Below are 24,379 nucleotides of genomic sequence, written 5' to 3'. Positions count from 1 at the left end.
AATCTCTGAACCTAAGTTACTTAGCTGCTACCACCATTAGCCATAACTTGCCTGGGCAGGATGGAAGCTGCTCCCAGTTCCCAGCTGATGCTGTGGTCTGGGTTATATTTTTCTGCCAGCCCCCAGATCTGCGCACACCAAGCCCACGTGGGTCAGGAACCTGGGTCTATGGGAGGTCTGTTGGGAGTGGCAGTGAAAAGAGCACAGTGTGGCCAGTGCAGCTTTGAAGATTGTATGTGAAATGACGGGCACATATTCCAGCCTGTGGCATGGCACTGGGTGCCTCTGGGCTGCGCATGAGTGGACACCAGCCTCACTGGTGCTGCCTGAAGAGTTTGTCTTAAAGGAACATTGTTTTCAAAGGTGATGTCTCTAAAGACATCTGCCAGTTACATAAAGCCACAGCTAACACCAGTCCACCCACCCTGGGTACACCCACCTCCCGGCACACCCATGCCCCCCACCTCCCTCTGAACCCAGCCATGCCCTTACCCCATTCACCCCATGCCACACCCACCTCCCTTTGCAGTCACCCCTGCCAGCACTTAGTCACCCCAACACACCCTTCAGCTCCACCCACTTCCCTGTGTAACCACTCAGACTTGACCTACTTGTACCCAGTCCCATCTCACTCCCCATCCAACACACTCTGTACTCCCCGACACACCCACGACTCCCACCTATAGCTCCAGCACTAGCTGTCCTCATTTCCCAGCCCCCACCCCTTACTCACCTGGAGCTGCACATGCCCCCTCGTGTCCCATAGAAAAGCTGCCCGTGTGCTGGGATCCGGTCCTGCCCCAGCACTCTGCAGGATTTGTCCCAGCCCAGGATCGCTCCCAATCACAGCCGGACCCGGCCACACTGAGATCAGTTTATAAATTTCATTTTTATTTGGATTGAACATAAAAAAAAAAGAAACTCAAATTGACATTAGTCTGATGCTACATCCAGGCTGTAGGGGCGTGAGTGTGTGTGGTGGTCAGGGATAGACACAGGGAGGGAGAACACAGAGGTGACATGGGACGAGAGGGCTGTGTCAGGAAGGCAGTTCAGAAGTGGCTTTCCAGACAAGACACGGAGGGGCTGAGAGCTGAGGCAGCCCCCTCTCAAAGAGGGATAGTGATGTGATCAAGGACAGACCATGGCTAGCTACATTCTGCAATCGATGACTATCTTTGGGGCCCAGAGGGTTACTGGGCTAATAACCCAGCTGTTATACAGCACTTTTCGTCAGGGAAGCAGCATTATCTCCATTTTCCAGCTGGGGAAACTGAGGTACAGAGACTTACCTAAGGTCACTCAGTAGGCCACTGACATAGCTGGGAACAGAACCCAGGTCCCAGTCCACTGGTCTGTCCACTAGGCCACACTGGAAGATGTGGTCAGTTGGGCATAGTCTGTAGGACAGTCCCAGAGGGGGCTGAACAGGCCAAAAGCAGATGAGTCACACACAGCGTGAGCTCCCTTGGCGAGCCCGGATGGCCCTTTCTGATAGGGAGCTTTATTCATGCCCTGGCATGAGTAGCTAGGGAATGTCTCACATGTGGATTTTCTGATGGCAACGGGACCCGAGCTGCAGTACAGACTGAGTGTAAAACCTGACAATTCCTGCAGCCTGTCTTTGCCAATGCCCCCACACCCAGGGCCATATACAACAGGCTCCCTGATGACAACAGCAGCACAGCTGAGGCAAAAAGTGTGTTGCTTCTGGGACATGTGGAGATGGTTATGGGGAGACGGTGCTACAGCTAGTGGTGGAATCCAGCCCTTGCTACTGAGGTCCATGCGATGCCCGAATCTCAAATAGAAAACCTCAGAGAGTGTGTATTGCTGACGGGATGATTTGGTTTATCATAAATATAGAGATATAGAATATATTATATATCTGATAGGACTTTAATCTCTGGTTATAAAAGCACACGCTATTGCATCACTCAGGATGGGGGGGGGACTCCATGCACGGTACATGCACTTTTGTTTTGATCTAAATGTTCCACAAACAGCCATGCGAGTCCAGGTGACCTCTCTTGCCCCGAGGCGAGTGGAAGCCGCCCCAGGGGAACCCATGTGCTCAGCAGACACGATGGCCCCATCTCCTGGAAGGGCGCTCCCAGTGGAGGAGTGGAAGGGCGGATGTGGGTGAGGAGTTGGTGGGTGTGCACAGGACACGTTCCATGGAGGAATAGTTTGTTTTTTTCCTCCCCCCTTTGTGTATATATTCTATAATATATATATATATTTATATATGTCTGTCTGTCTTTGTTCTTCTGGTAAGCAGTCTGTCTGTCTGGGTTACTTCATCCCGCTCCTCAGCACCTGATTGGCAGCGATCAGCATGACGCTGATGATGAAAGCGATGGCGAAGGCGCAGATGAGGCTCTTCCGGACACACGTCTGTCGGATTTGCTGGTTCGAGCAGGCTGCGGGGGAATGGGCAGAGAGAGAGAAAGGGGAGATGCAGGTTAGTTTGGTGTCCTCTGTCACCCACCTAGTCCCAGGCTCATCTGAAAGATTCACCCACACCCTTCACACACAGTGACTTCAGGTAGCCTTCTGCTTCCTTCCATTTGCTGTCCCTGCTTGCAGTCCTTCCTGCTAGGAAGTTCCTGGCATCTCCTACCTGGGATGCTGCAGGTGCGAGAGTCACTGTGCAGGCTCCCTCCAAGATGCCAGGTGGCCTTGCTGTGAAGCCCTGGCATGGTGCTTTGCCACTTGCCATGCAGAGTGGCAGCTGGCCTGCAAAGCACCCAAGTGGCCTCCTCCTTCATTAAAATTCCGAGCAGCCCAGAGCCAGAGTAGAACAGTCATTTCCTTAATTAAAATGAAAAAAAAGGAGCAATAGAGCTCAGTCTCTCTGGCTGGCGCAGTCCCTGGCTCCTCAGGGAGAGGCATCGGGCAGCGTGTCAGCGCCTTTCCTCACCCAGAAGGCCTGTGATGTTGGGTACTCACAAAAGTCACCATGTTCTAGATGTCCAGCGATCCCAATGGTCTCTGCAGTGGCTGAGCATAGAGACTGTACTGAATCATAGCCTTTGTGGGGTAGCAACATCCATAGTCCATGGGGGTATAGAACACAGTGACTTCTATGGGCCAGGTGGGTGTAGAACATGGTGATCTCTACCAACCACATGTGCATGGAACATGGTGATCTCCAGTGTGTGTGGATGCTGTATGGAAATATTTGTGACCCCTGTGGTGTACATGTGACCAGAGAGGGTGACATGTCTGAAACATGGAGTATACATGGGTAGAAGGTGGTGACCTCCATGAGATGTGTATAGAGTATGGGGAGCTCAGAAGTGTACATGCCCAGAATGTAATGACTTGACATTCTCTTGGGTGGGCTGGCGAATAGGGTGTGGACAGGGGAGCCACATATTAATCAGCCATATTTGTTGGCCTCATATTGAGAGCGGTAGCCAATCAGTGCAGAGGGATTTACTGCAGCTAATCAGAGCAGATGTATTTGCATAATTGTAATATATCTGCTCAAGAAAGTACAAAGCCCTACGCTGTAATTGTCTAACAATGCTCTGATTGTCAGCCAATCAGAACACTGGGATTTGCATACTGTACCATGACTGATAAATAACTCTATAGTCATACAACTCAGAACTCATCAGCCAATCAGAGTGCAGGGAATCCCCTAAGGAGAGAGGAGTGTTCAGTTAGAAATCAGGAAGTGCACTTTGATTCCCTTAGGCAATTAGGGATAAGACCTTACCTTACCCATGTAAGCAGAGTCAGGATGAGCTGTACCCTGACATCTGGTGGTGAAGTATGGGAAGTGTGGAAAGAATGTCTGGAATGAGAAAGCTCAAATATTTGCATAGGCACGCCTACCCCATCCCAGACTGCCGAGCTGTGGGACTGCTTTGTGACAGAAATGACTCAACCTCAGTTGGGTGGTACTTGCTAGACAAGGGACATGGGTTCCAAAACCCTGTGAGAGAGAGAGGTTGGGGACAGGTATTTGTGGTCTGGTGGTGCAGGCTCCTTGAGGAAGCTAGAAAGCACACAGTTGCACCCCCTCCTCTCTCACTTGTGGAATCGTCAGAGTATGACTATCCCCTTTTTTACTTCCCTTAAGACTCATAGAATACAAGGTTGCTGAGACTGAACTCACTTTGGGCTAATGGTGCACTAGCACTGGCTCCGCCTACTATGTGCTGAGATCACTAAGAGCCTGAAATTTACTCCGAGCTGGGAGCACTGAGTACTGTGCTAAACTAGTGGGGGAGCCTGAAGCTATAACTGTAGGAAACAGAGCAGCTGGCGGAGATGGGGCAGTGTATTGGGGATGGCTGAGAGCGGACCAACAGGATCAGGCCCTGGTGGAGTGGAGCGGCTGCAGGCGGAGTAGCATGTGGGGTGTGTGGAGCAGCCCACAGAAGCGGAGGCGGAGCCGAGCAGGTCTGGCTGCAAACACGTGAGCAGCTACGAGGTCAAGCTGAATTGGAGCGGAGCAGGTTTGTGAGCGACGGCCAGAGGGCAGAGTGGAGCTGCTGATAAGGCGGAGGGCAGTTCGTGGAGAAGGCCGGAAGCAGAACCCACGCGAGAGGCAGGGCAGCTTGGTCCCTGGACCACGTAAAGGTGCCTTTTTCCCCAGGCTTGGGGGGAGGGACCTCTACAGATAGACTCTGTATTTCTGGGGTGGCAATTGATCCATGAGACTTGGGTTGTTGGACTTTGGAGTGGTGGACTTAACACCCTAAGGGGGAAAGGACATTGCCAAATGTACTTGGGGGGTGGTTAGGTTTGTGTTATAAACTCTGTTTGTGGTGTTTCTTCATGAATGGACCACATTGATTCACTTCCTTTTTAAAAAGATTTCGCTTACAGCTCAACTCCTGCTGCGAGAGCGGAAGTATTGCCTCCTAGAGGCGCCCAGGGGGTGTGGTCTATTGTAAGTGTCCCAGGTCACTGGGTGGGGGCTCGAGCTGGTTATGCCTTGTGTTATTGAAACGGAACCCCTGGATACTGAACCTGGCCCTTGTTGCTGCCAACTCAGAGGGGCAGAAGGGTTACACCCATTATCAAAATGCAGCCATCTCTGGGGCGGAACAGGCCAGCTGTCCTTCTAGACATTAGGTTCTGCCATGGCCCCTATTATTTGTCTCCCCTCTAAACTAAACAGCCCAAGATCCTTTCAGTCTCTCCTTGTATGGGATTTTCTCCAGGGCTGCAATAATTTTTGTCATTCCCTGTGCTGACAGGCTGTATACCTCGTCCTGGCTCTGACAGGGGGAATGTGAGCCTGGGGGAGCAATTAACTTGCCTGGCTGCACATGGAGAGTGGGCCAGGACTTATTAAGGGTGAAGCCTAGCTGGGGAAGGAGCTGGGTGATGACTATAAAGACAGGAAGCTGGCAGCAGCAGGGGGGCCTGCAGGGAGAGAGGGAAAGGAACTTGGCAGTCTAGGACCAGAGATTGGTGAGACTGTGGCGAAGAAGGATGGCTCCTGCAGGCTGATGAAGAAGCCTGGGAGAACCTGGAAGACACAGATCTGGAGCAAGCCCTTGTGGCCAGCCCTGACCCAAAGGCAGGCACTGGACCTCAGGGGAGAAGCCCTAGATGGTGCTCAGTGTTACAAAGAGCCCAGAGAGGTGCTGTGGGAGACGCTTATGGCAGCAAGGAGACAAGGGAGGCAGTGGAAGGTGTTTGAAGGGGGTATTGTGGGACCCCTTGATGTTGCTATTTAAAAGCCAAACAGCCTTCCAGGAGTCTGGGGCTAGTCAGACCCCTGGAAAATCTTGCATTTCAAGAGTTTTAAAGAAGTAAAATTTGAGTTCTGTTCGTATTTTGCTGTGATTTCTATTTGTGACCCCTGTGGCTCTGCTGCTGTTGCTCTGCTTAGCATGGGTTAACCTGGGACCTATCTCTGCCTTCCTGGCAACAATTTGGGATCCCTTGAAGAGCATTGTGGGAGGGCAAATATCCCCTCTGCTTTGGTGGTGCCGGTCCTGGTCCAGAGGGCGGATGTGAAATGGCCACTTAACTCAGACTGCACAAAACCTGCCTCTAGCTCAGAGTGCTGGGCAAAGCCAAGGTCTCCAAGGACCCCCACCCACACATGGCCTGACCGTCTCATGCTCCTGGGTTGCCCCCTGACCTGAGAGGGGGGAACCAGGTGGGGGGGAGAGGGACACAGCCCAGTGTCCCATGGTGGATGGGAAGACCCGTATTCGCTCGCGATGCATCACAACAAGCCCACTGACCTGCTCCCTGCATCTCCAGACAACTCTGTAGGGGCAAGGTGGCTGATGTGGGCAGGTGACAGGGGAACAGGGACCGCAAGTATGGCTTGCTCCTTACAGTGGTCTGGCTCCAGGGCTGGCCCACAAGATTTTGGCACCGGCGGTGGGGAGCTCAAATGATGCCCCCATGTCCCCTTGCTTGGGACAAAACTCTGCCTTCTTCCTGTTCTACTCCTCTCATCGTACTGCTCTGCTACCCACCCCAAAAAAGGAGAACTAACAACTTAAAATGCCTTGTTCAAAAATTTTAAGTAACACTTAACTTTCAAACGCCTGAACAGCAAATGTAACTTTTCTTGTCTGCATAGTAAACACTGGCATTTTTCTCTGTTTGAATAATCAAAGTGGTGCTTTCCGTGCCTTCTTGGCAGGACTGCCTAGAGGAGGGGGCAAGTGGGGCAATTTGCCCCAGGCCCTGCAGGGGCCCCTACGAGAGTTTTTCGGGGCCCCTGGAGTGGGGTCCTTCACTTGCTCCAGGGGCCCTGGAAAACTCTTGCCAGGCCCTGGCCCCCAGAGCTTCTTCCACTCCGAGTCTTCAGTGGTGGGGGGTCCTTCCGACCCAGGGCGGAAGGATCCCCCGCCGCCGAATTACTGCCGAAGCAGGACTCGCCACCGAAGTGCTGGGTCTTCGGCGGTAATTTGGCGAAGGGTCTTTGGGGCAGTTTGGCGGCGGGTCCCGGAGCGGAAGGACCCCCCGCTGCCGAATTACCGCCATAGTGGGGGCCCCCCGCCACCCAAGACCCCAGACCCCAGACCCCCTGAACCCTCTGGGCGGCCCTGCCTCTTGGTTGCAAAGATTTGAACTGCTTCTTGAAGGTCCACAGTCTGGGCCAGTTCATGCTTTACTGAGATGGTTGCAAGGCCGACCAGCCTCTCCTGTCATTGTGGAGCGTAGATGTGTTTTTATTAACTTCAGCTTGGAGAAGCTGCGTTCTCCACTGTCAACTGTTACAGGAAGTGTTAGAAGTATGTGCAGAGCAACAAAAGCATTTGGAAAGAGGCTGGTCATCTTATTTGTGCACATATATTCCAGAACAGACTTTGGAGTTGATCCTGCTGGAATGTATCTTGAAAGGGCTTTCAGTTCATCACCTAAATCACTCGCATCAATATCGTGCACATCATCATGTGTCAACACTGTCTCTAGTGCCCTGCATTGCTGGTGCAGGTCTTCTTCAGGTATAGTGAGGAGTTTTGGAATATCCTACAACATCCCAAATATACGCTGTGTTCCTTGAGCTGCACGAAACGTTCTTCAACTGACTGTATTGCACAGTCTAGCACCTGGTTAAAGAATTCAACTTTGAATTGTAGTTTGGGATCTCTTATGGGATTATCCCCTGCCTCATAATCAAAATGTCTTCTTCAGTGACTCTTGTATTCTTGAATGGGTGGGAAAATAGCTTCAATGTGAAGTTCCTCTGCCAACTTCTGTGCACTCTTCAGAACGTTTTGAAATCCCTCATCTGACGGGTAAGACTGTAGGTATGACTTCGCTTTGTCCAGTTCCGTTGCTCCAGATATATCAAGGTCAACACCTTGGAGTCTCTTGCTTACAACGTTTATTTCAAACAGTATGTCAGGCCACAACACTAAGCCACACAGAAATGTGAAGTTATGTAAGTTTCTGGTGATTCCATTTCTCTCTCCACGGTCTCCCATGAACCGTTCCTGTCATAGCATTATCTCCATACTGGCAACTATGGCATCATCTATCTTCCCAATGTGGTGTTTGATAGGCTTTATCACCTCCACAACTTTCCCATCTGTGTGCACTCAGTGGTTTCAGTGTCAGAGAGGAATGTTTCCAGATGTTGCTTCAAAATTTGCCATTGATGAGTTGATGCAGATGAAAAATACATAGATGCTGCAAATTCAGGGCCAGCTCCAGCCCAGTGCACCAAGCACGTGCTTGAGGCGGCATGCTGCGGGGGCGCTCTGCCGGTTGCCGGGAGGGTGGCGAGGCGGCTCCGGTGAGCCTCCGCAAGCGTCCTGTGGAGGGTCCGCTGGCCCGTGACTCCAGGGCGGGGCTTCCATTTGGAGGGGTGCATTTTGCGCTTCCTCGGCGGCAATTCGGGGGGGGGGGTCCTTCCGCGCTCCAGGTCTTTGGCGGCAATTCTGTGGCGGGTCCTTCACTTTGCTCCGGGACCCCCGCTGAAGTGCCCGAAGACCGAGAAAACGGAAGGACCCCCCGCCGCAGAATCGCCGCGCCGACCGGGAGAGTGGAAGGACTCCTGCCTAGGGCGCCAAAAACCCTGGCGCCGCTCCTGGTGTGGCTCCGCTGGAGCATCCACAGGCCCGCCGTGGGAGGTCCACCGGAGCCGCGGGACTGGCGAGCGGCAGAGAACCCCCCATGGCGTGCCGCCGTGCTTGGGGTGGCGAAATTGCTAGAGCTGGCCCTGTTCAAATTACATTAAAAAATTTGGCAGCCTAATAGAAACTTATGCTGCATCACTGACCACCAAGTTCAACGAATGAGAACTGCATGGGACACAAAAGCTCGAGAGTTTAAGCACTCACATCCTCACTGGGGCTGGAAGGCTCCCCGTAAACATTTGTGTCTATGTATCTCAGGATGAGCTCCTTCCTGCTTAGATAGAAAAGCTTCCTTTGCTTTCTTTCTTTTTCTGAATGCTGCCCCAGAGGGGCGTTTTCTTCTTTCACTCATGACTGCTGTTCTGTGCCAATATAGTGGCTCTCAACCGGGGCCGGTCCAGGCCCAGCGTGCAAGAGCGTGCTTGGGTGCACGCCGCAGGAGGAGCTCCGCCGTTGCCGGAGGGCGGCAGGCGGCTCTAGTGGGCCTCCCACAGGCGTGCCTGCGGAGGGTCCGCTGGCCCGCGGCTCCCGATGAGCTTCCACAGGCACGCCTGTGGGAGGTCCACCGGAGCCCAGGACCAGCAGACCTCCACAAGGACGCCTGCGGGAGGTCCACCGGAGCCGCGGGACCGGCAAGCGGCAGAGCCCCCAGTGGTGTGCTGCCGTGCTTGGGCGGGAAATGGCTAGAAACCGGCCCTGCTCTCACACTCAGTTGAAGGGGACAAAATAAGCAGGCTGGTAGCAGGGCCTGAGTGAGGGAAGATATCAGCGTCTTAAGGGCCTAACTGGCTCCTACTACTTCAGGTGACTGCCTGTTCCCCTCCAGTGGATTCAGGGAAGCAGCAGGAACCAGGAAGCCCCCTGAGAAGCTGGTGTTAATCAGTCCAGGCTCCTGTGGGTGCTAGAGAGGTACATAAGAGGCTCCTCCTCCTCCCTCTCCCTGCAGCTCCTGCTGCTTTCTGTTATTCCCTCTCACCTTTTCTCCTGCCTGCCTGTTATGTCTCTTGTGCCCCCCTTCCTCCAGCACAGCACTCCACCATCTCTGTGCACCAGCAGCAGACACAATTTTCTACACTTTGGGTCCTAGTGGCCCCCCCACAGTCTGGAACCTGAGGCGGCTGCATCAGTTCACCTCATGGTAAGGCCAGCCCTGTCTGGCTGCTCCAGGCAGCAGCAGAGATGGACAGCAAGTCCCTGGACGCTGATTGTAAGCTCCTTGGGGCAGTGTCTGTACGGAGCCTAGCACCGTGGGGCTTGGGCCATGCTCCTAGGCGCTATGGTAGCAATAGTGAGTGACAGTGCTGGGGAAGGGTCACTTACGCTCCACGTCGACAGGGCACTCCTCGGCATTGCCCATGTGGCTTTCCTCTTCCGTCATGATGATGTTCTCAATGTCCTTCATGGACAGGTGTTCGCAGAAGGTGTCGTAGAGCAACCGCTTCAGCTCATCCACCGTCAGCTTCTGCATGTCGCACTGTGGGAAGGGGAAGCAGCACACAGACCCCTCAGGGGGGGATTGCAAGAACCGCCGCATGTTCACATGATCTCCCTTGGGCATCATATGACTTCCAGCTGTGTGTCATGGGGACCGGAGCCTGGCACGGCTGTCCCGGATCAGTCACCACCGCACACCTCTGGTCACGCAGGGAGCACTGCCGTAGCACAGCAGCTGCTGATCTCACATGGGGCACAGGCCTGGCACCGTGGTCCCCGACACCTGGCCGTCATGCAGTATGCTTGGTGTCATGGCTGTCATGTGACCTAACCATTGAGGGCAGGGACACATTGACCCCTGTGCTGGCAGTAGGGAGGAAGAGGAGCCAGGGGAGGCCCACGGTGTGATTGACAGGCATGATGGCAATGTCACAGATAGGCAGCTGCCCTGCCAGAGTGATGGCTGGAGCAAAGACTAGACTGTGCCCTACAGTGCACCCCACCAGTAGTGTAGCTAGTGGGATGCATCAGAAGCAGCTGCTTCTCCTCCCCACATTTTTAAAAACGCGGCGCCTCACTGGCTCCACTCTGAACGGCCTGCCTGGCTTTCGCCCCACCCCCGCTGATCAGCTGTGTCTCCCAGCAGGAGGGAGATAGCTGATTGCGGGGCAGAAGTGGCGCCAGCCGGCCAGCACAACCAGCAACACGGCCGAAGGAGCTGTGGGATGGGCGGCTGCGGCAGGCTGGCGCGGACGCAGCTCGCTCGGACCATGCCTGGCGGGGCTTGCTGCCTTCTTCCCCCGCCTCCCAAGAGGTAGGGGCAGAGCTGAGCTGGGCTGGTGCTGCATGCGGCGAGCCCCTCCCAGGCTCTCCCGGTCCCGGGGGCAGCTCCAGCCCCCTCTGCACAGAGAGCCCCGGGGACTCCAGCCCACTCCCATCCCCGGTAACCCCTCCCCAAGCTCCATACCCCGTGTACCCCTCCCATGTACCCTGTGCCCCTGCGTTTCCCTCCCCTTCACCTCCCCTTGTACCTCTGTCCTCTGCCAGCCTCCCTGTACAGCCATGGGGGGGTGGCGTGGCCGGGGGGGCGCAGCATGGCTCCAGTGTGGCCGGAGGAGCCAGCCAAGGGGGGGAGGGGGCGCGGAATGGCCGGAGGAGCCGGGGGCGTGGCCAGAGGAGGAGCCAAGGGGGGTGTGGCCAGAGGAGGAGCCAAGGGGGGTGTGGCCAGAGGAGGAGCCAAAGGGGGGTGCCTTTTTTATGTTTGCTTGCTCCCCCTGCTGTTAAAACCTGGCTACGCCACTGCACCCCACCAGCCCTTAGTCACACTGACACCAGGAGCTCTTTGCTCTTATAGGGCTGGAGTCAGTAGGGTGAGCAGATGTCCCAATTTTATAGGGAAAGTCCCGATTTCTGGGTCTTTTTCTTATATAGGCTCCTATTACCCCCACCCCCCGTTCCGATTTTTCACACTTGCTGTCTGGTCACTATAGGAATCAGGGGCCCTGAGTCCAGTTTTCCCATCAGGGCCCTGACTGTCTCCTTTTTAGGAGTTGAAGCACAAACAGGAAACCACCCCCAACCAGGAAAATGAAACTAAGCCCTGCCCTGGGTTCTGCCGTGTGAGCGTGCCCCAGGTGTGGTGTGTCCAAGGAGGGCTGATGAGCCTCCCAGAGGAGAGGCTCCTGGAGATGCTAAAGAAGGGTGAATTGGGCTCCTGGGGAGCAGTGCAAATCAGAAAGAGGCCAGGCTGTACCCTGATGTAACCCCACTGAGACCAACAGGGCTGGGCCAAAGGTAGGGTTGATCCAGAGGCAGCTGCTCATATCAAAACAAAGCTAAGTCGCATGAAAGAAGATGCTCCCCTAAGGTGTTTCTCTTGTGAGCAAGGGAGGAGTGGGCATGAGGCAGGCCCATGGCTTGCTCCTTCACTTCTCTGGTGTGCAGAAAGTAGACCTGGCTTTCCAGAAACGAGGTGTGGTCAAGGCCAACTCCCTCCCACCCCCAGAATCCCTTCCAAGAAACTTCCAAGTGGGGTTTTCAGCAGATACAGGTGCTGGGGTGGGTGGGTGAGTGAGGGGTCACTGCTGGAGGGGTGGGACGGTGTATGGTAAGGGCAGGCTCATTGATGGGGGGGCGTGTGGTGGAGGGAGGGGGTCAGTGCTCTTTGCGGGGGGCTCTCTGGCTGGGCTTGTGGCAATTGTCATTGGGGCACAAGGCAGCGGTGTGTCCGTGCTGCACCACAGTCAGGGTAGGAGCAGTGGGGTCAGCACAGGTTCCCTGGGGAGTCACATGAGCATTCCTTGGGCACGTCAGTTGTTACCTCTCCTGCCTCCAGCTGCGTTCCCTGTATCTGCTCCTTCCCCCCTCAGGCTATCTGCTTACGTGATTGCACTGACCCCATCAGCTGCCCCTTGGTGCTATTTGGAATAGAGAGGGTCCATGTTGGAGCCTGCTGTGGCTGGTACAGGCAGTGGCTGTTTGCTGGGGACCTGGTAAATGAGGAACTCTCATGGGTGCTGTCCTACCACAGCCTCTTCTCTGTATGATGCATCTGCCCGCCCCTCACCCAACCCCGAACACTGGCTGCTCCTTCCATATTAGAGCCCCAGGGGCCTGGGGGGAGAACTGGGATCAGTCTGTACTTCTTGGCCTGGAGTAACTTTGGGATATGCTCTCCCTCTATGTCCATGACTCCCCTACCTCAGGTTGGGGATCTCAAGAGGAGGCGTCAGGGCGAAGGAAGGGCGTGGAGAGGGCTACAGATGAGGCACCAGTTACCTTCCAGAAGACAGTGTCGAAGTCTGTGCCATGGAACTTCTTGGGAATCCCCGAGGTGGAGAGCTTGGGCCCCAGTAATGTCACAAACTCCTCAAAATCCACTTGCCCATCCCCTGAGAAAGAAAGAGGCACGAGTTACTTCCCCTGGGTGCAGGTGGGATGCTCAGTGGAGCTTTTTTCTTCTCTCCCCCTTTGGTGCCCTGTGTATACATTTTCCAGCCAGACCCAAACTGATTTCAGCCCAAACTGGAACATTGTTTTTATTTAAAAGTCAAATTTCCTTCTGAGAACACAGAAAAAATGATTTCCCCATGTTGTCAAACTGGGGTGGGTGGGAAGGGGTCCCCTGTTTTCTGACCCATGCTAATGGTTTGCCCTGGGGGGTGGCAATCACAGACCCCCTGGGGTTGCTGATCCAGGGGCTCCATCTCTGGCATGGGGATGTGGCCAGTGTGATTTGCTGGAGGTGGGGTGGGGGGAATCCTGCCCATTCCCCTGGCCTCGCTGGAGAGATCCACCCCATCGTCCCCTGAGCTCTGCCTCTTCCCATCAACCACCAGCAGGGGGCACCAGCACTAGAGCGCCTGTGGAGAGACGGGAACGGGCCAAATCCCTCCCTAGCCTCCCCTCCCCTACCACAAGACCTATGGGACCCCATAGCTGTGGAAGAAGAACTGACGAGGAGAGAGACAGAGGGTGGGAAAGGGAGAATGAGACAAAAGAAACTTGCAAGAGAATCAGGTGTAGGGGCAGGGGAGAGTGGTCCTGGACAGAAAGAGATGCTGGGTACGTGGAAACAAGGGCCTGATTTGCATTGCCCAACACCTGGAACTGTGCAAAGGGGCAGGAAATGCTCCTGGCTAGATCGAGTAGCTTTTCCCACCAACTCTGTGCTGATGTCGGTGAGAATCAGGCCCAGAGCTGGGAGCAGTGGAGATGGGGACTTGCAGAAAGGGAGCAGAGCATGTGAAACAGGAAAGAAAATAGGCTGAACTTGGATGAGAGAGTGAGGAGCTCAGGGCTCAAGAGCCAACAAGCACTCTGTGGGGGCAGCCGGGGGGGGCTGTGAGGCAGGAGCCCAGCTGGACACAGGGACAGTGAGATTCATATGGGTGAGAGGTTGGCACAGTTTGAACAGAAAGGTTCATTTTCAGTGAAAAACTGGCACTTTCCCCAAAATGACTCGTTTTTTCAAGAAAAATCATCGACACTGTCAAAATATTATTTATGTTGTGGTAGTGCCTTAGAGCCCCGGCCCTGGCCTGGCGTTGTTGCGCTAGGTGTTGTATACACCCAGAGCAAAGGGGCCATCCCTGCCCCCAGAGCTTACAATCTGATGTAAATCTTCCGGGATTTATTTTCAAAAATGCTCCTGCCCTTCCCTCCTCCTTGATATTTTGGGTTGAAATGTTTTCCCAAAGGTTAATTTTTTGATAACCATTTCTGTGGTGTTTTCAATATTCACTTTAAATCAGTAAATGCAAAATTTTGACTAGATGAAAAATGGGTCAGTTTTGAACCCTTCAGCCAGCTTTGAAGTTCTGACAGGGCCGGAGCTCTGCCCAGTGGCTTTTGTACCCCGTCCTGTCCCCCTGGCTCAAAGGACACGTGTGTGGTAATGCTCTGTTGCACAGTTCACACAGCAGGGTTGGCTGCTTGTGCCAAACCCTGATTTCCAAATGCAGCCCTGTTAACGGGCTAGATACAGTCTCTGGGCTGGTGCAGGGGAATCCCCCATTGATCACAGCACAGAGCATCCATGCTGTGTGGGGACATGCCATTGCACAGCGATATCTGTGGCAGCCGGGAGGGGTGGGCGACATTGGGGACAGAGGCAGGGATAGTGTGAGCCACATGGGCACTATGGATTAAGCCATCGGCACCAAGAGAGGGACCTGGCCAGTCAGTGTGAGCATGTGGCTCGAAGGGTAAGTGAGAAGGAGAAAGCATGATGCAGAGGAGATGTAAAGAGATGACAGGCAGAAAGACGGAGGGAAATAGAATGGAGTGGAGGAGAGCGAGACAGCTAGGGCAGAGAAAACAGAAGAGAGAACAATCCGAGTGAGAGAGACATGAGCAGAGGAGATAGGGAACGATCTCAGCCAGAGTTTGAAGAATGTTATCAGGTTCCCCCCCAGTCCTCTTTTCTCCAGACTAAACATAGCCCGTTTTTTAACCCTCCCTGACATGTCAGGTTTTCAAAACCTTTGATCATTTCTGTAGCTCTCCTACCTGCCTGTACTTCAAACCTGTCCTCAGGACACAGACACTGGGTCAGATTGGCAGAGACCCTGGGTTTTTTCCGCCTTCCTTTGGTGCATGGGGCATAGATCACTTGCAGGTTTAAACTAGTGTAAATGGTGAATTCTCTGTAACATGAAGTCTTTAAATCATGATTTGAGGACTTCAGTAACTCAGCCAGAGATTAGGGGTCTGTTACAGCAATGGGCGGGTGGGGTTCTGTGGCCTGCAATATGCAGGCAGCCAGATTTAGGTGATCATGATGGTCCTTTCTGGCGTTAAAGTCTGAGTCTAAGAGTCATGGTAACTGCAAAAGCCTCTGATTGGATCTCCCTCTGCTGTCCCAGAGCAAGCAGGTATGGAGGTCCCATTAGGGAAGTATGCTTGTGGGCTCACGCAGCAGGAAGGCCAATACCCTGGAAACTAGTGGGCAGTGAGGCCTGGTCTACACTACGCATTTAAACCGAATTTAGCAGCGTTAAACTGATTTAACCCTGCACCCATCCACACAACGAGGCCCTTTATATCGATATAAAGGGCTCTTTAACCTGGTTTCTGTACTCCTCCCCGACGAGAGGAGTACCGCAGAAATCGGTATTGCCATGTCGGATAATTAGGGTTTAGCATGTTTGTGGCATCTCAAATCTCGACAGGATTGGCCTGCAGGTCGGGGCTTATACCACAGTGCACTCATTGGTGACCTCTCTTGGAAAGCAATCTCTCTGAACGTAGGATTACACTGGCCAGGTGTAGATCAGGGAAAGCCCTCCGCGAACTATTTGGTATTGCCATTTCCTGTTTTGCCAGCTTTGGAGCTCGCTGTTCCACACGGGCTTCGGAGGCAGCGTAGTTCCCAATCGAAAGAGCTCCGCTATCGATCCGTTACAGGAGATGTAACTGGATCTGATCGCTGTGTTATGTGTGGAGACAAAATCTGTTCTACACCAGCTCCGTGTACCATGAGATACAATGCCTGCATTTGAAAAAAATCTCCGGCTATGATACAGAGTCCGACAGCACGTGTATGCGTGACAGGTAACGGAAAGCCACAGAATCAACATGGCTATGCTCATGGAGTAGGAGGTGGGGACTGAGACTCCAGCTTATCCCACGGTCCCCTGCTAGTCTCCAAAAAGCATTGCATTCTTGGCTGGAGTTCCTCGTACTGTAGCAAAAACGTCTTTGTCCTGGGTGTTCCGGTATATCTCTGTCAACTTTTACAACCCCTCCCCCCCGTGAAAGAAAAGGGAAAAAATTCATTTTCTGCTTGGCCCCTGGGTAACAAATGGGCATGACTACTCTGTCATTCCTGGCAAGACGGCTTGCCAAATTGCTGGGTAACCGTCCCTCATCTAAGCACTGGGGCCTGAGCTCCATCAGCCCCACCCCGCCCCCTTTCGTCTCGTCTAAACGAAGATTCTGTACCTCCCTGGACTATCATGCAGCTGGAGGCTGCACTCTCCTCCTCATCTTTATTCTCGCTAATAAAGTCAGTGCGTTTTCTTATTTCCTGCATTTCTTTAATTACTTTCATCCCACAAATGGGGGACACTGCCAACCGCGTAGCTCAGGGAGTGGTTTGCGGGGAGGAGGGACTAGCAACGAGTGGGCGTTGTGCAGGGGCACCCCCTAGTAACTGGGCTGCCCCCCCCTTACGAATTTGCATTGTGGTCATCATTTCTGCCCAGGATCTTGAGCGTCTGGACCGGCCAGTGGCTCTGCTCTCTGGCTCTCTAGTTAACTTGTCTACCCTCGTTTTCTAGGCAGGATGACTTCTAATTTTTAGACTCAATAAACATCAGATGAAGGAATGGGACCCTAGGGAGTCATGTCCATTGTTGCCATGCGCCCTTGGCCTGACCTCAGTGAGGCCAGCCCAGTCGAGTGTCACCCAAACACTAGGCAGACGGTACAAAATATTGTATAACTGTCAATTCATCTCGCCAATTTACAATGGCAGACGATGCAAGTAGGATGGTAACCATCTCTGCTACCTTGCAAAGGCAAATGAATGCTCCTGATGTAGCATGCTAGTACCACGTCTGTCAGCAGCATCCAGGACACATATGGTGACAGTGACAAAAGGCCCTAAAACTAGGCTTCCATGGTTGCCATGCTATGGCCCGTCTGGCAGGCAATTCAGGGAAAAAGGGCAAGAAATGATTGTCTGCCGTTGCTTTGATGGAGGAAGATTTTGAGTGACGACATTTACTCAGAATCACCCATGACATTGCATTGTTTTTGCACCATCATGTATTGGGATCTCAACCCAGAATTCCAATGGGCGGGGGAGACTGAGGGAACTATGGGATAGCTACGGGATAGCTACCCACAGTGCAACGCTCCGGAAATCGACACTAGCCTTGGTACATAGACGCACACCACCGAATTAATGCGCTTAGTGTGGCTGTGTGCACTCGACTTTATACAATCTGTTTTACAAAACCGTTTTATGTAAAATCGGAATAATCCCTTAGTGTAGACATACCTTGAGACAGGGCTGCAGCCTCCTTCTGGGACTTGCTAATATCCATCCCAGAGATCTGGGGCTTGTGCCAGCAAAGCCAGCAGCCTCTGGGTAATTATTAGGGGATGCCATCATTAATGCTCTCCTGCTGGTAACTTCCTTCCGCTGTCTCTGAGAGAGTAGGGCCCTCTCCAGAACTGCAGCCTGCCAGCAGGATCGGACACTCAGAGACAAAAAAACCCAAAGATCACAGGGCTCCCTGAACTGTTGCCAGCTAAGGACAAGAAGAAACTCTGATCCCACCTCGTTGCTAAGGTTCTGAGACACAATAAAAGGGCTGAGCAGGAGAGCAGAGCCTGGGAGCTTCTGTGACAATGCTGCTCGTGAGCTGGGGATCAGAACTTGGGGAGGGGTTACCAGGGAAGATGGGCCATCTGAGCTCTGGGGATGCTGCAGGAAGAGCACTATTGCAAGGCGATGGGAAGTTGGAGCACCAGTATGTTTAACCAGGCCAGAAAGGAAAGATGTTAGCTAATGAGGCCAAGTTTCTTCTAGGAACAGAGTGGTATTTAAACTACCCCCTCCTCATTGTAGCAACCTGCATGGAACTTGGAGGGAGGAGCACCGGGTGCAGGAGGGAAGAGTGTGAAGATTCCTCACAAAATCAGTCTGTGTGCACATGGCTGGAATGCTCTTTCTAAATTGTCCTTTTAGTAAAGAGCCAGTTTAGTTTTCTGAATTTGGAGTTCTCATGTGCTATTACCTGGCATGCAGTACATGAAACACGAGTGACATATTTGCCTCCCCCTGTCTCAGTCATAGTTGAACATGGTGTGGCTGCTGGTGTGAAGGGAACCCTTCAATCCCCGTACAAGCCCGATTGGGCAGGAAACAGAACAGCCCAAATGCAGGAGTTCATTTTCTGAACCTATCTCAGGGGGCCAAGATCTTCCCCAGGCTGGTGGGGGGCGGGGCAGGATCAGGCATGGCAGGCCAGGTGCCATGCTTTTTGGGCATGCTTCTCTTCCTTGTGGGGAGGGATAGCTCAGTGGTTTGAGCATTGGCCTGCTAAACCCAGGGTTGTGAGTTCAATCCTTGAGGGGGCCATTTAGGAATCGGGGACAAAAATCTGTCTGGGGGACTAGATGACCTCCTGAGGTCCCTTCCAACCCTGATATTCTATGGTCAGGAAGCCTTTAAAGAGGCTGGGGGGTGTTGGAGATGTAGCTGCTACCCTTTCTGGAATCAGGTGTCTGTCCTACACCAGCAGGCCTAGTGCTCAAGGCACCATGCATCACCATGAACAAAGCTTTGTGACAAGTCCATCCTGCAGGACAAAAACCTTGGGGATGGATGGGGGGCTAGCTTGGGAGGCCTTTGGAGGGGGAAGGTGTGAAATGAGTTGGGATCTCACAAAACACCCTCCACAACTTGCTGAATTGGCCTTGCTGATGATGGCATTCTGAGCAGAGAGAGCAAGGAGAGAATGATGTTTGGAGACTAAACTCCCCTCTCGCCCAGAACTGGACCCCTACAGGGCAGGGCTGACCCACATTGGTGGGGCAGAGCAGTGGGGTGCTTGCCCTGCATTGGTCTGTCCTGTGGCTAAAAGGAACTTTGGTCTCCAGTGCTGGCACTAAAAATTAATAAGGGAGGGAGCTGGCAGCCTTGCCTGAAGGGCTTTTAAAAGTTAAGAACTCCCCACCCCATCCAATAAATTAACATGCTGTTTAAGGTCCCAGATCAGTAAAAGAGCGAAAGGTGCAGATTTTAAAGTGATCAAAGGACTGTAAACCTGCCTCTGATCTCCATGGCCATCTGTACAGTGGAGCTGCTCTCTATTATACCCATGTCAGAGAGACCAGAGTCCAGCCCATTGTGTGGAAAAACAAAGGGACTGGTTCTGTCCCTTGCCCCAGCTTCGAAATGCTGCTGTGCTGATGCATAGAGGATGAAACTATGCAGTAGTGGGCTGGGGGAAAAGGCCTGCAGTGCAGGCATGGTGTAGAGTTGCCATAACCAGCCTTATGCAGTGCCCATTGCAAGCCCTGGCACGGAAGGAGCATCTCCATAGCTCACACCTCTATAAGGATTCTGCACTGCTACAGGCACTGCATAGGCAGTGCTTGGGAGGATTCCATAAATTAGAGCACCCCTTGGGCTGCTCTAATTTCTGATGGAGTAGCCCAGAATCTCAAAGCCCCTTCTGAAGGCCCAGCACAAACTCTCATCCCAAGTCCCTAGTTTATTTATTTGACAGGGTGTGGTATATGTGCACACAGGTCTCGCTAGCAGCATGTTCCCTGCAGTCTTTATGTTGCTGTTGGTCTTGGTAACTTTATCACCTCTTGCAAGGAAACAAATCCAGCAGCTCTGGATCTCAAGCCTAAGGCTCTCTGATCCCCTCTAGCTTTCACTGGGCTACATGACACTGTCTGGGATCGCACCGCACCTGCGAGACGTTACTAACAGAAGCACAGCTGATCAAAGCCAGTGCAGCAGAGCTGGGCTGGGGCGGTGATGCCTAGCTCTTCCCAGCCTTCGAGAAACAGGCTGCAAATTAGTAGTCACACCAGGTCATTGAATTCCACTAAACGAAGCTCATATGTCATCACAGCCGCCATGATCCTGATGATGATGAATATTTATACTTAGTGTTTATAGTGCATCGCAGAGTACCCAGCTCCTTACAGACACAGAGGCAAAGATATTCTCTACCCCTTCTAACACAGATGAGAGGAGCGATGACCCAGGAGGAGAGGGAGGGGGAAGTATTTTTGGAAGAGGTGGGTTTTAGGGAGAGACTTGAAGGAGGTGAGAGGTTCATCCTATTGGGATCCAGGAAGTGGGCGGGCGGAGCCTCCCCCCAGCCTAAGGGGAGGATCCACAGGACCTGGAAGCCAAGTGATTCTGGGGGACAACAAATGAAATAATAGGGACAGGAGAGTGGTCAAAGGGTCAAACATAGGGAACCAGACAGGGAGGTGAGAGGCCCTGCCAGGGTTACAGGGTGGAAGGTGAGCAGGAACGCAAGGGATTGGGAGGAGAGCTGGGAGTGGCTGAGAAAGCAGAAGACAAGCTCAGAGATGTAGGAGGTGCCACAGGGCTTGGGAGAGGCCGAGTCTGTTGCACTAAAGAGAGCTGATGAGGGTTTCTGGGAAGGATGAGGGTGGCCTTAGAGGCAGTGTGGTGAATAGTCTGGGGGGGAGGAGGACACAGTGAGACTGGGAGGGAGGGCAAAGGCCTGGGGAAGGGGCTTCACCATAAAACAAGCCCAGACTCATGCCACAGAGCTATCTGGTGCCACGGGTTCTAATAGCAAACAGTTAGATAAGGGAAAGGGATGGATCCTTCATGGCAAAAGAGACAGGACTTCACTGTAATGAGTTCCAGTGAATTCTTTTACAAGGCTACTGGGCACATACACCCCCTGGAGGTCTCTCTGATCCTGCAGCTCCCAGCCTGCACTGTCCTGCCCTGGACTCTCCTGTCACAGAAGGGACAGCTGACTCCACTACAGGTCCAGTTTGAGATGTGTGGGAGGGCGAGATGGTGCGACGGGAAACAGAGATCAAACTGCATTCTGGTTCCAATGTTACACTGGCTGACTCCCTAAATGGACACAGTCCACATGCCTGCACACAGATATCTGCATTTCCCCTCATCCTTATTACCAAGAGCACTTTAGAAGATTAAATCTGAAAGCGTTTATTGAAATCTAATTTATTGTTCACTTGTCATGTTGCTTATTTTTTCACTGCACTCAGCTTTGACAGTGAAACGACTGTAGGCTGGTCAATTTCATTTCCTGGTTCCGGGGCTGAGCATAGCGCTGTGATGTTTAGGTTCCCCATGGTGCAGGGGAAGGTGTGCATTTAAAACTGCTTTCAGTAAAAAAAAAAATTCCTACAGGTGAAACAGTCCCTTACAGGGCTCAGCAGGGAGGCTGACCCCGAAGCCTTCAGATCCACAGTACAGCACTCCATCACTTGAAGTAAAGGAGTGATATCGTTACCTGGTAGCAGTAGTAGGCTACTTTTCCTGTGATGGACGCATCCCGGAAGGCACTGCGGTACATACATTGCCACATCTTACACAAATGTTTCTATTCCTATTAGGATTTTGTAAATCCTGTTGTAAACTCTAAATATTGAGCCTATAACTAGAATAATAGAATCATGGAATATCAGGGTTGAAAGGGACCTCAAGAGGTCATCTAGTCCAACCCCCTGCTCAAATCCCAATCCCAACTAAATCATCCCAGCCAGGGCTTTGGCAAGCCTCACTTTAAAAACCTCTAAGGAAGGAGATTTCACCACCTCCCTAGGTAACCCATTCCAGTGCTTCACCACCCTCCTAGTGAAAAAGTTTTTCCTAACGTGCAACCTAAACCTCCCCCACTGCAACTTGAGACCATTACTCCTTGTTCTGTCATCTGCTACCATTGAGAACTAGCTGCCTTCCACCTCTTTAACAAATGTTTAAAATGTAAAAGGGCAAGAAGGATCAGGTGCTTGCAATGAGGAGATGGCAGCAAAAATGGAAAATAACTAGAGAAAAGGAGAAGCCCTTGGAATATGGATCAGCTGCATTTCCTTTCCCACTGGCCCAGGTACTCCAAGACAAGGGCTGGCGAGCTGACAGCATAGCTTCAGCTCCACTGCGGCAAAGGGCAGAGGCAGTGTGAGTGGCTGCGGAGGAAGGCAGCTCTGGCAGCACGTCCATCCCATACTCAGACAGTTGCAGTCACACTCACACACCTGAGCGTATTTCATTGAGCTGTCACCTTTTACAGCAAAGAAATTATATCCATTCTCAAAGAAAATATTCTCTTTAGCTGGTGACATCAAATCTGTAATAGCTTTGGCAATCCAGCTTGCATTAAGAGTCACGCAAGTGAGACAACGGAGCACAGGAAGACAGAGGCTGGAGCAGTGTAGGAGAGATGGAGAGAAGGAGAAAGATAAGGGAGGAGGAGAATGCCAAGGGGTATGGTTCCCCGCTGCAGGATATGTGTCAATGAGAGTTACTCGGGGGGATATGAGGGACCCTGAGAGATGGCCAGAGAGCCATGAAAGATGGAGGGATGGAGCCAGTGAATGAGTGGGAGAAAGAGATGGAGAAAGTGAAAGATGAAGAGGTGGCAGGAGAAGGAGCTGGAGAGAAACCCAACATGAGAAAGATGGTGTGAAAGAAAGCTAGCCGGAAAGAGACAGCAAAAGATGGGAGACAGATGACAGCAATGGTAGGAGAGGAAGTGAGGAATTCAGTGGAGAGAGTGAAGGGGCACTTTGGCAGAGAGGGGTTTGCTTGGGGCAGCGTGATTGCGGTAGTCTGGGGGCACAGGGAGCAGGCTGAGCTGGGTAAATGACGACCCCATGCAGGGTGGCTGGAACAATTTGTGTAGAGGGGGGGCTGAAAGCCCTCGAACCAAACTGTAAACCCTGAATATAATGGAAACCACTTCAAGCCAGTGGGTGCAGCAGCCTCCCCAGCATCCCTAGTTCCAGCACCTCTGACCCCATTTCTGTAGTCTGTGACTCTCCCTGCTGGCTGAGATGCTGCAGCTACCCAGACCCCAGCGAGGCAGTGAGACATCCTGCCCTGACAGGGAATCAGAATGGGCCACCCGGGAGGGCTTTCCTGGCCCTGCCATCTCTGCTCCTCTGGTTGGAATCACCCCACAGACACAGGAAGCTATGGAGTGTGTGGGAGACAGCATCCAGGAAGGGGGAGGTCACTTCCAGGGGGCAGGCAGTGTTTCTGCCTTCCCCCTCCCTGGAAGGGCATCCCCTGGCCACACCTCCTCCCAGTCCAGCCAGGCTCACTTTTGGGGAAGTGCTGGCCTCTTGTGACAGCCCTGGCTAGCTGCCTACCCGACTGGGCTTTCTGCTTTGCACACTAGGCCCATGTCTAGCCCCATGTACTGAGAGCAGGGGCGCTGGGGACCAGAGGCATTGCCCTCCAAAGCGGAGGGGCTGAAAGAGGGAGAGAGGATGGATTAGGAAGGAATGTGGGAGAAGTCCCAGGGGAATGAGGGAGCTCTCTGCTGTGCCCCTGCAGGCCTGTCATAGGCATGGGTCCCAGGAAGGTCCTAGGGTCTGCGGGGCAGCGCCACGCTCAGGGGCAGAAGAGACAGGAGAGATGAGACTTACCATCCATGTCCAGCCGCTGGATGATGACCTCCAGCTCCACCTCATTGGGCATGTAGCCCAGGGAGCGCATGGCCGTGCCTAGCTCCTGCTTAGAGATGAAGCCATTCCCATCCCGGTCGAACACTTTGAAGGCTTCCCGGATCTCTGTGGAGAGGGAGGGGAGTGAGTGTGGCAGCTGGGTTGCCCTGGGGCATTGGTAGTACAGACAGGGGTCCGATTCTCCCCACCCCCTCGGCATGGTAGTGATTCTCACTGGGAATGTCTGCTGTCCTGTAGGGATGGGATCTTCAGCTGGAAATGTGCTGCTTAAACTCACAGCATTATCTGTCCCTGTCTTTAAGCAGTCCCTGAGCACCTCATGAGCTCTAACACATTTATCCTCACACGTTCCCAGGAGGCAGAGCAGAGCTATTATCCCCAGTGCAGAGATGAGAAACTGAGGCACAGAGAGACCAAAGCCCAGAGCCTTAAGGTATTTAGATGCCTAATTCCCATGGTAATCAATGGGAGTTAGGTGCCTAAATACCTGTTTGTTGAAAAATAACCAATCTTAAAAATAGCTTTTACAGGCATGATTTTACTGTCTCCGGCCTAATGACGTTGTTACAGTGATGTCTGGAGAGCGGCTCATTCCCTGGTGTTTCAGCATGTTCACTACAACGTGCCAACCGCCAGCTCCAGCCCACGAGCTGCAGCCCTTTGAAAGTGTTGTGTTGCTGTTTAATGGA

General features: G+C 52.9%; 1 protein-coding gene across 1 annotated transcript in view; it reads right to left on the bottom strand.

Annotated features, from left to right (window-relative positions):
• Positions 1 to 943: 943 nt before the first annotated feature.
• CABP7 (calcium binding protein 7) overlaps positions 944 to 24,379 on the bottom strand; it is an 88,362-nt gene continuing 64,926 nt past the window's right edge. The window contains exons 2-5 of the mRNA XM_032768273.2: positions 23,652 to 23,795; positions 12,789 to 12,901; positions 9,897 to 10,050; positions 944 to 2,423 (exon numbers count right to left, since the gene is read on the bottom strand). Coding sequence (XP_032624164.1) covers positions 2,296 to 2,423; positions 9,897 to 10,050; positions 12,789 to 12,901; positions 23,652 to 23,795 — 539 coding nt within the window. The 3' untranslated portion in view covers positions 944 to 2,295. The remainder of the gene's footprint in view (positions 2,424 to 9,896; positions 10,051 to 12,788; positions 12,902 to 23,651; positions 23,796 to 24,379) is intronic.

The sequence above is a fragment of the Chelonoidis abingdonii genome, chromosome 22 (assembly GCF_003597395.2).
Source record: "Chelonoidis abingdonii isolate Lonesome George chromosome 22, CheloAbing_2.0, whole genome shotgun sequence".
Classification (NCBI taxonomy): Eukaryota; Metazoa; Chordata; order Testudines; family Testudinidae; genus Chelonoidis; species Chelonoidis abingdonii.
This window is presented reverse-complemented; position numbering and strand designations above follow the sequence as displayed.